This window comes from Ammodytes marinus (genome assembly GCF_949987685.1).
Source record: "Ammodytes marinus genome assembly, chromosome: 23".
Taxonomy (NCBI): domain Eukaryota; kingdom Metazoa; phylum Chordata; class Actinopteri; order Uranoscopiformes; family Ammodytidae; genus Ammodytes; species Ammodytes marinus.
The window spans coordinates 15,343,335-15,354,845 of NC_137227.1; the positions used below are offsets into that span (position 1 = coordinate 15,343,335).

An 11,511-nucleotide genomic window follows, 5' to 3' on the forward strand; every position below is an offset into this window, starting at 1 on the left:
AAGCACCAAACTAATGTTCTTAAATATCAAAATAATTCAAATTACTCTTTTTGTTTGTTTAATAATAAACACACATATCAGACTAGGGTCGTAAATATCCTGTTATCTCTGCAGAAAAATTCAAATCAACTCTCAAGGAAGACAATAAAATGTACGATAACATGTCTGTTTAGGGATTCCGTATACAACTGCATTACAATTACCAATATATAAACAAGACAAGTAAAAGCTGAAACTGTAAACTTATTTCAGAAAGACAACATCTATAATGATAGGGCACATCTTTACCCTTCTTTAGTCTTTGTTTTTAAATGTTACCAAAAATGACCGAAATAATGCACTAGATAGCCTAGCCTACAGTAGCCTATACTATGGCCTATAAAAAACAGTTTTGCATTCATCACTTTTTTAATATATAATTATTGTCACAATAATAACTAAAACATTTAAAGCTAATAAAAAACACTTAACAAGAGGCTATGGTACATAAGCATACCCCAATATCTTTGAGTCAATATTTTCGACAACAACAGGGACTGAGAAGGTGCTTCAATTTAATTGGCACTAGTAGGCCTGCAAACAGATGCGGGGTTAGTGTGAAGGCCTTCACCAAATAGATAAACCCCAACATCTCAACCAAAGAGACCATTCCTATTTTCATTCAGTATTAGGCTGTACTCTCCCAAACCGAATGACGTAGTGCGAACCACTTGAGAAAAGGAATTGCGATGACCTTACTTTGGCTTGGAGAGGTTTTCAACTCTTTACCAAATATGGGCAGTGCGGGGCGTGGGATACAGTCTGCTGTGAGGTATTGGTGGATGTGAGAGGGGATGCGCCGCCGAGGACGCACGGTGTTCCAGAAAAACCTTTAAAAAAAACACGAAAGACACCTCCGAGCCCAGAAATCGGTAAGCTCAAACTCCAGACCTGTGTTTCTTTGTTTCAGAAAGTCTTTGTGGAAGTTAGCCAGCTAGCGTCTATCGCGGTCTATTTCTAGTACAGTGAGAAAGAGCGGATTACAGTGGCACAGGGCTGGGCGCGGTATGTCCGCTATTTGGAACGGAAAACCTTTACATCACTAACATGCCAGTTATAATGTATCCATTTCACAGAATATACATTGAAATGTAAATGCGTCTCCTCTGGTTTCATTACAATGTGTTTGCTTGCAGCCTCGGTTCTCTAAAGAAAAGAGGATGTGACGTTAAGTTCAGAGATTTAGAGACATAAAGAAGTTTGTTTCAAGAAGACTTCTCAATTCTTAGTCCCTAATTTCACTCAAGTGTTATTGATCAACTATGACATGTAAGCTACAGTGGCATGCGGTAACACCAAGGTTTGTTTGTATTGTAACCATAGATAGTAGATTGTAACCCACTCTTAGGAATGCATGGCCTGCACACTATCAAACCAAAAAGGCAAACCAAAGTCTGGTTTCCTGTCAGCAGCGAGTGCATGGCTCAGGCTGCACACACTACACACTCAACCACACCTTTCTCAATATAGGCCATTACATCAGGTTTGGTTTTCTCATTTAGCTCATACATTCACCAGCATCTCTCTCAGCAATTCAACTATGAGCTTTATATTATTATAACCCACCGTTTTAACACAGAAACGTAAAGATGAAGGATTAACGCTTGTATTAAAGCTTGTATTTCTCTTTTGTAGTATCAATTGAGTTCTTAGCTAAAAAGGGCTGCATGTTTAGCTTTGGTTTCCAAAGTGATTAATAGCTCATTTGTTTTTTTCATGTTGCTGCTGTCGGTTCCTGCGGATAGGCCATTAGTTCTTCAGAGCTGCTTCCTGTGTATGAGTCTGATTACACAAAACAGGAAGCGTGGCATTGAAGTTAATAGCTATAACAGACTAATGAAGTTAGAAATTTGCATGGTTTGCATCAGCAGACTGCATGAGCGATGCAAGATCCCTGGAGCTGCAGCAGTCAAGGCCTTTCTACTGTAGGTCAAATTGAACATTTTTAACTTTAAGACCTGTAGCATCTATACGACCTCCCCTCCCCAAATTGCATTAGAAACACCTTTGGAATAGTCCTCCCCCATTGCTCTTCGGCAGGTTTCCACCCCTCTTTTTCCCACAGAGAGTTATTTTCTCTCTCTCTCGTATCTCACCTTATCTCATAAATACCTGGGAATTTAGGTAGAGAGCATTCTCACTTTTAAACATGTGGCGCAACTGGCACAGACACTAGAAGATAAAACATGGTATCTTGTAGGAATCAAGGATTTCTTGAGGAAAAATAATCATCAATCACATTTTAAATTTTAAGTTAAATACTGATATATGATTGCCTCTAGTGTTGGTCGGGCTGTTAGTATGTTGATTTTTTCTGCTATTGAGCTCAGTGGAATGACCCAATGAAGTAAAGGTTTTAGATAGATGGATAGATAGATAGATATATAGATAGATAGATCTTTTTGAAGGTGTAAAGGTTGTCATACATTGTATCATACAAATATGGACTACATGAATTACGTATACTAAACTTGAACTAAACACCACTACAGTTTGGACACTAGATGGCACCAAGATCCAAACATTTGTCCTTAGGAGTCATGAATGTGCATGTACTTCTCTTTTTGAGACGGTGGGACTTTCCAACTCCTTCAAGCCTTAGCAGGAAAACTTCCATTTCCTGTAAACCTACCATGCACAGGTCACAGCTTGAACAGCCAATCAAGGCACCTCACACATTCTTAAGCTTTTACACAACTTCTGTTTGAGCCTAGACATGTAAGCCAGTGATGAGCAACTCATTAATAATGCAATAGGCAGCTATACGTATAAGAAAGCAGAACACGTTGAAATCTCTAATTGTTTGTATTTCACTTGTTTATTATACAGTACAACCTTGCCTGCAATTTACATCTACAGTATATAATTCACCAAACCTTGCTTCAACTTTCTCTTAACCGTCTTCTTTTATTTTCTCTCTGCAGAATTATGTGACAAGCAGCCTACGCAAGATCAGCCACATTCAGTATTAAAGACTTATTTTGACCCTTGCTGGACTCTAGAACCCACGTTCATCACCTAAATAATTCCGACATCCCATCATGCCACTGATTGTGTTCCCCTACTCCCGGCTGCTGTGGGTGCGCGTGGCTGCCCTGCTGTTCACCTGCGTGGCGTTCAGTGTGGCGGCACACGGAGCCTCACTGCCCCATGGTGGAGGCATGGCCGACTGGTGCATCTTCTGCTGGGCGTTCAGCTTTGCCTGCACCCTGCTGGTGCTGCTGGTGGAGCAGTTCGGCCTCCAGGCCAGAGCCCCGGTGTCCTGGAACAATTTCCCCATCACCGTCGCCTGCTACGCCACCCTCCTCTGCCTCTCTGCCTCCATCATCTTCCCCCTTTACTTCCTGAGGAACCAGTCGGTCTACGGAGAGATGCGCGACTATCGCATCGTGTCCACCGTCTTCTCCTGCCTGGCGACAGTGGCCTACATGGGGGAGGTGAGCCTGTCTAAAGCGAGACCAGGGGAGGTGGCGGGCTACATGGCCACAGCTCCAGGCCTGTTGAAGGTGTGCCAGACCTTCGTGGCCTGTATTATCTTCATCATGGTCAGCGCCCCCGTGTCTTACGACCACCATGCGGCGCTCAAGTGGTGCCTGGCCGTGTACTGCATCTGCTTCATCCTGTCCATGGCTGTGGTGGTGCTGTGTGTGGGCGAGTGCACCGGCTGTCTGCCCATCCCCTTCTCCAAGTTCCTGTCAGTGTACGGGCTGCTGGCGGTCATCATGTACTTGACCGCCACCATCCTGTGGCCCGTGTTCCAGTTTGACAAGAAGTACCAGTACAGAGGGCAGGACTCTAAACTGATCACTGTGGCCGTGCTCACAGGCCTCAACTTCCTGCTCTACCTCGCTGACCTGGTCTACACTGCCAGACTAGTGTTCGTCAGTGCCTGAGGACAAAAAAGGATTAAGATTAAAAAGGGAGACACATTGAGTGATGAAGAACATAAATACAGAGGCTAAAAGTTTCAGTGGCTTTGCACAAAAGGTGTAGCATGTGGTAAATCTGACAAGAAATACACAACTTCCCCTTTGGTGTCTAATTATAAAGTGCTTTATTGAGATGTCCTGTTGATACAAGGAAAGCCCAACAAAAACTCACTTCCAGTTAGTGTGTATGTGCATGTAAGTATATGCCCAAATATCTGCTACGACAGTATTGAACCTCTAATGTGAATTGATCTGTGCTGAATGTGCAACCAAAGTGTAGCATGAACAATGTTAATGTAGGATTTAGTGGTGTGACGAAAACAAAGTCAGCTTGTTATGCTGTTAAAACCAATTCAGTCAAGACACTGGAAGAGAGGTGTATTATCTGTACTGTATCTGAGACAAAAAAGCAATGTGGTTCCTGATAATAATGTATTGGATTATATAGCGCCTTTCTAGGCACTCAAAGCGCTTTACAGGGTTCCAGGTTCCATTCATTCACACAGTCATAACATTGGCAGAAGTGTGGCTGCCATTCAGTGCCTACGTCCCTTCCGAACACCACAAACATACAGCAATCATACACATTCACACGAGCCAAGTGTCTTGCCTAAGGACACAACAAACATGACACATGTGGCAGGGCAGGAATTGAACCGCCAACCCTTCGATCATTGGCCGACCCGCTCTACCACCTGAGCCACAGTCGCCCGGGTTGGGAAGCCTTCTTATATTCCTTTGTCATGGTTTAAAAAAAAAATGACATTCTTGCCTTGTAACAAAGTATCAGTATTGAAACATGTAATGTAATTTGAACAAATAAAGTTTGTTGTGAAACCAATGAATATTTTAATCTAAAGCATGTAATGGAATGTGATGTGATTGTGATTACATTATGTGTTGAGGATTTCATAATGCAGTGATTAAGACAAAATATACATGCCTTTGTTTCTGCTTTCACCTTTTAAAGAAACTAAATGCACGGCCACGAGAATAAGATGAGATGTCAAAGACAACAGGACTGATAAGGTAATGAAGATTCAGGCAACTGTTGGCCTGCATTTTTTTCATACTGTCGGCTGTGAGACTGCGTTAAGGTTAGCTCTATATCCAAGCAGCACCACACATGCAAATGAGAGAGAAACATTGGAATAGCACCAGCAGTACATTAGCATTAGGAACAGTCTGACATGCCTGCTGCAGGTATGTGGTTTAATCAAACATGATTGTCAGTGCCAACATGAGCAAACAGTCCCACAACTGTCACACGACATTGACTGAACTCTTATTGGTGCTGTAGTACATGGAGTCACTTTTTACAATGAAGCCCTGCCCAGATTTCTGTTCATATATGACCATGAGAAAATGTTTTTAGGACCTTAAATGAAAGAAAAATAAGTTCCGGTCCATGTTGTCAGAAGTAAAGTCACTGTAAGGCAACTATTAGTTTGAGTGACAAAACTGCCAGTGTGCATGTAACTATTTGTCCTGTTACATGTCTTGAGATTGGATGCCAGTTTCATTTATAATAAAATATACCTTGACAAATCTGTTTAACCTTGACACTTTGGCAGTAGCTCAACCACAACCCTCAGAAATCAAACTAACAATTCTGTGATTTGTCGAAAAACTTTCTCCAGAATTACCTAGTATTCCTTTAACATGTGCACCTTAAAATGATATTCTCATCTGATCAAACCAACAACCCTAAAGGATGGAGTAGGTGCATTTGTTTAACTAAGTTCATCTATACTTACAGCGGAACTACTGCTGGTAAGACAGAGTTGAATATTTATTTATATTTATTGTATTAATTAACAGTTTCTGCAATAGCCAAGTATTTAGTTAACCAAAGGATTAAGATAGCCGAGAAAACTAGATGTCAGCGGCATCAGAAAAGGGGAGGAGGCCAGAATTGTTTGTGCTGTGAAATACGTCAATGTTAAACAGGCTCATCAAGGTATATTTTTTAAATGACGATCAACCTCAGACCAAGTTACAGGAATCGTATTCATATGAACACTGGCAGTTCTGTCACACGCCAATTGTTGTTCTACAGTTAGAGCTATACTTGACCTTTGACAACATGGACGGTAAGTTAATTTCTTTCAGTTATTTCTGTCAGATAAGTTTGCAATATGCGTTAATATAGATAGTAGCCGGTTTATTTTAAATATCTTTTTTTACAGTGAACAACCATGCCGTGAAAATAGATTGGATACATATGTCTGATCATAAATGTTCTCATATTTACACAATTGTTCATTCTTATTATGCCAATGCTGCTATTTGTTTTATAATAACAGTTTTTTTCTTCACGTTGGGATTTTTGACCAATTTAGATTTCTCTAGTAATTGAGCTCATGTATATCTTTTTACATATGAGAACAACCAAAAGACAAATGTACAGTATTATTGATGGAAATTGTTCTCTTTCAGACACAAAGAGAATTGTGATCCTTGGAAAAACTGGAACTGGTAAAAGCAGCCTGGCAAATGCAATAATTGGAGAGAAAGTGTTCAAGACTGGCCATACATTTGGCTCTAAAACAAAAGAATGTCTAGCCAACACCAGAACTGTTAATGGAAGAAGCATCACTTTGATCGACACTCCTGGTCTCTTTGACACGGATAAACCTGAGCAGGATCTGAAGCGTGAGATAGTGAAGTGTATCACAGAGTGCGCCCCTGGCCCTCATGCTTTTCTCATTGTGCTTAAAATGGAGAGATTCACAAAGCAGGAGCAGGCTGTCATCATTAAGATACAGGAATACTTTTCGCAAGAAGTTTACAAATATGCAACAGTTGTCTTTACTCATGGTGACCAGCTTGATGAAGGACAGACAATTGAGCAAATTGTCTGCGAGAGTAAGCCTTTGAGTGACCTGGTGAAGAAATGTGGAGGCCGGTGCCATGTAATTGACAATAAATACTGGAATGACAAGCCAAAGGATGAATACAGGAGCAACCAGTACCAGGTGGAAATGCTACTCAACACAATAGACAAGATGATAGCGGAAAACGAAGGAAGCTACTATACCAATGAGATGCTACAAGCAGCAGAAAGTTTAATACAGAAAGTGATGAAGTACATGAGACAGTCATTAGGAAACATATCAGAGGAAGTGATCAGACAGCTGGCTAAGACCTTGGTATCAAGGGAGCTTACAATCAAACTGGCAGGTACTGCAACAGGTGTAGTGTTAGGAGCTTTGTTTGGTGTAGGAGGATGTGTTGTAGTTCTCAGATGTTTAACAGAACTAGAAGAAGTAGCAGGGGCAAAAGTAGCAGCAGCAGGAGAAGCAATAGCAGCAGAAGTAAAAGCATTAAAAGCAGCAAGTGAATCAGGAGCAGAAGCAGGAAAAGTAGTAGCAGCAGTAGGAAAAGCAGGAGTAGCAGTCGGAAAATATGGAGAAGTAAAACCTGGAACAAAAGTAACAGCAAAGCAAATAGCAGTAGCAGGGGGAGTAGTAGTGGCAAGAGCAGCAGGAGGAACAGCAGGAAGAGCATTAGCAGGTGTAATAGGAGGGGCGATGGGAGGTGTTGCGGGATATCAGGCAGCTGAGGGAGCAGAAACAGAATGGGAAGCTGTGAAGAGGGCAACAGAGGCTGTCTCATCAGGAGCCGAATGTGTTGTTAGTAACGCACAGGATTTTTTGAACATACAATCAGGGCAACAGTCAAAACAGAAGTAAAGCCTATAACAAGCCCTAACAATTGAAGAAGGTTGTAGAAGGGTGTACCATGAAAAAGTTATATCTCCCTGTTGATTCTATGAAAATCTTGTCTATACCATCTTTAGCTATTGAGATGATTATGTTCATGGTTGTCAGGTTTAATCTTTGTATTAGCTTCAAACTTTAGTCATTTATTTCTGTTTGAAGTGTTGATTTCTAACAGCATTCATAGGCGCATTCTTAAAATTATTTAGATAAAAGCTGTGTATGCTTTTGGTTATTAGTGTGGCTTGCAATATTGGTAATTTGTTCCAAGTTCCAAAAGTTAATAAGAAAAAAATAATTAATGTGTGTATAGCAAAACTTTTGTTCGCCAGGTCTTTTGCTCCTGTAGAAATATTACATTTCTGTTGATGATTTTAATGTATTAACAAATATTAATTAATTGTAACCTTTGTAATGGTAATTTAGGGCTTTGTCTTTCAGTTATCAATAGTAGTTAACCTTGCTCACTCAATATAAATCTCACATTTCTATTCATATCTTAATTATCCCCAGAATGATCACATTTGAAACATGGTGGATAATTAATAAATAATTGAATCAGTACCGGTGATAGCAGTAGGCACTGATGTTATGTGTTCTGCATAACAACAGGCGAGTCCACAAGGAAATGGTTTTAAAACGTATTACCTGTTTAAAGTAGTTATATGGTTTTGCATTTATATACTGATGTAAAGTAAGTTTTTTTATTAGCCTATCATTTATTTCATTCCTGTATCTTTTACTTTTAAACCTTAAAAAGGGTGATGTGTTAAATCTGGGCTTCGATTCTCTCTTGTTTGAATAAAACAAGGTTGATCATTTGATCTACTGAAAGGCAGAACTCTCAATGTTTTTTGCTTCTTCATTTCATCTACTCCTAAACACTGCCTGGATTGACACTGAGATGTTCTAGTCCTCTACAACCAGATTACACTGTCTGATGTAAACTGTAGAAGCCAATCATGCAGCCTCCAGTGTGACAGGATGAGTCACATGTCTTGTATTCGTAACCAGGCGTCCTTTGTGTTCATCATCTGGCCAGTCACATTTCAGCAGAGTATGCCATGTCATCAGTATCTGAGAAGACTGTTACTGAGAGGTTGGTCTCAGACAGGCAGTACAGTATACTTCAAGTTATAAAAATAAGGAATAAAGTGAAGTTTCACTTTGTTTTCTCTGCCTGACTTCCTCATACAAAACACACGCACGCACACACACTTCTTGTTTATGTATGATTTCATTTTCTCATCCAACTAGGCCTACTTGATGCGCCAAAAGATTGGGGGTCGAAATGAATGACCTCAGAAACAAAACCGTACATGGCATTATTCCTCTTTGACGATAGAGCATCTTAAACATAAAGCCAAGGAAAATTATGATTATAATATGGGCTATTGCTGACACATTTACTATACATTTAAATGAATACAGGCTCATGTGAACTGCTTCTGATGAATAAAAAGCTAATCACAAATAAAATTTTGTCTGAACATGACCTCGCTGTCTATTTGTCTCCTCACCAAACACACAAATAAGGCAACTTTGATTAGTGTTGAACCTAAAGAGAAAGTATAGTGTGCTGTAGGAGTGAAAGAGAGACAAGGAGGGCCCGAGCAAAAGACAAATGGTGAGAGAGAAAGAGAGCAACTAACCATAACTGAAACTTCAACCACCAGAAGTTGTGAAGTAACTTTGCACTATATTTCAGCAACCTTGAGATGGCAGCGCAGAGCAACATACAGTAGATATTTTGGCCACCTGACAATGCCATTAGTCCCCCTTCTTCACAAACCAATAAGTTTCTGGGAAATGGAATGGTTGAATTTTGCACACAAAGGAACTTTGTCGAAGAGTCTGATAAGTGAATGTGATGCAAATGAAAAAAGTTGGTCTGATGTAGGTGTATAAAACAGTATGTATGAACAGTACAATACACAATAACATTTTTGTCCACTACTTCACCATGGATAGTATATTAAAAGTTTCTCACCCACAGAAGAAACACACAAAGACAAAGCAGCCACAATCTATTATTACCCACAAAACAAAAAGGTTCTCTCTATTATATGAAAGAGAAACAAAATACTCCAATATATGTCATACTTGAAAATATGTGATAAGGTTGTGCTTTTAAATACAGTATAACAATTCCACAACAGTGTTTGGCAAAGACAACCAAAACCAAAAGTAAGAAGACTATTGTTTATGTTGAACAAAAACCTGTTCGACATGACTACATGACTGAACATTTTTGAATTTTTTAAAAGGAACACTGTTTCTGTTTATACATTCATTGTGTAAAAAAACAGCCTGCACATTAGTTGAGTACAATTGAACACATGTTTTTCAAAATTACAAATGCGAATGTTTGCAGCATAAATGTATTGAAATGTGTTTGTGGTTAAGAAAATATATTAAGCAAAGTGAATACAAAATACACATGATGTAATTTGAACAAATAAAAACCAAGGAATATTTTAATCGAAAGTATGTGATAGAATGTGGTGTGTGTGTGTTGTGATTGTGATTACATCATGCTGTGGGGAATTCATTATGCAGTTATGAAGAAACAAAAAGGATGCTGCTGCTTTAATCACCTATTGTAAAGACAATAGCAATATTTTTTTTATACTGGTGACTTTGAGTCAAGGAGGAACATACTTTACAGTAGATGCAGTTTTTACCCTAGATGCCAAATAATTTGACCAAGTTTTCAGGAAAAGTGATATTTTTAATTGAGAACATATATCTTAATCATCCAGATATGTTTCCTTTAGATACACATTAAACAAACAATTATTGTTGTTTTATCAGAAAAAATATTATCGAGTGGTTTGGAAAAAGAGGTAGATTAATTATGACTATTTGAAACGAGGAAAAGTCATAGCAGCAGCTGGCAGGTAGTTTTAAGACAAGTTAAGACATTTCTGCTGCAACCATAGATATGGTGTGCTTTGATCAAACAAGATTGTCAAGGTCAGCATGAGCAAACAATCACACAACTTCCACCAGACATTGGCTGAATTCTTATTGGTGCTGGAGAACATGACGAACGTTACTTCTGGTTATACAGAGCAGAATATTTCTTTATAGTTATTATATTAATGAACAGTTTCTCCAGTAGCTGAGTATTTAGTCACAGGATTAAGAAAGCCAAGAAAACTAGATGTCAGCTACCTCAAATCATTCATAGAGAGGGAACCCGCCTCAAGAAATGGGAGGAGGGCCTAATTGTTTGTGTGACTTCTGAGAAATATGGTGGAGCTACTGCCAAAGACGTCAATGTAAATTATACTTATCAAGGAAAACATAATAAAAGAATAAATAAGCAATCCAATCACGGACAAGATACTGGAGATATATTTGCATGCACATTGGGACATTGTCACTTGGACGAAAATTGACAACAAGTTTGTCAGCTGCTGTAAAATATTGAACACGTTGTACAAATAAGAAATTAAGTGAAGTTTCATTTTTTGTTTTCTGTGTTACTCTGTTTTCACACACACCACTTTTGTGTATGCTTAAACAATCTAGTTCCCATAGATAGATAGATAGATAGATAGATAGATAGATAGATAGATAGATAGATAGATAGATAGATAGATAGATAGATAGATAGATAGATAGATAGATAGATAGATAGATAGATAGATAGATAGATAGATAGATAGATAGATAGATAGATAGATAGATGAAACTGTATTTTTAAAGTATAATAACAGCACACAGTATGCTTTTAATGTATTATGTGAACTGTTAATATACTGTGACACTACCACATAATAAAAAACAAATACATAATAAAATGTTTGTCCACT

General features: G+C 38.9%; 2 protein-coding genes across 3 annotated transcripts; both read left to right on the plus strand.

Moving 5' to 3' along the window:
- Window positions 1-789: 789 nt before the first annotated feature.
- myadma (myeloid associated differentiation marker a) lies at window positions 790-4,800 on the plus strand. The gene is made up of 2 exons (XM_080051561.1): window positions 790-911; window positions 2,964-4,800. Exon 2 carries the CDS (start codon window positions 3,081-3,083, stop codon window positions 3,930-3,932), a length of 852 nt encoding a protein of 283 aa, XP_079907687.1. The 5' UTR covers window positions 790-911; window positions 2,964-3,080; the 3' UTR covers window positions 3,933-4,800.
- A 1,192-nt stretch (window positions 4,801-5,992) lies between these two features.
- On the plus strand, window positions 5,993-8,510 carry LOC307269398 (GTPase IMAP family member 7-like). Of its 2 annotated transcripts, XM_080052362.1 has the most exons (3): window positions 5,993-6,061; window positions 6,408-7,486; window positions 7,535-8,510. In XM_080052362.1, exons 1-3 carry the CDS (start codon window positions 6,055-6,057, stop codon window positions 7,661-7,663), a joined length of 1,215 nt encoding a protein of 404 aa, XP_079908488.1. In that variant the 5' UTR covers window positions 5,993-6,054; the 3' UTR covers window positions 7,664-8,510. The 2 variants fall into 2 exon arrangements, with proteins under 2 accessions (XP_079908488.1, XP_079908487.1); XM_080052361.1 differs by having other exon boundaries at window positions 6,408-8,510.
- Window positions 8,511-11,511: the final 3,001 nt, after the last annotated feature.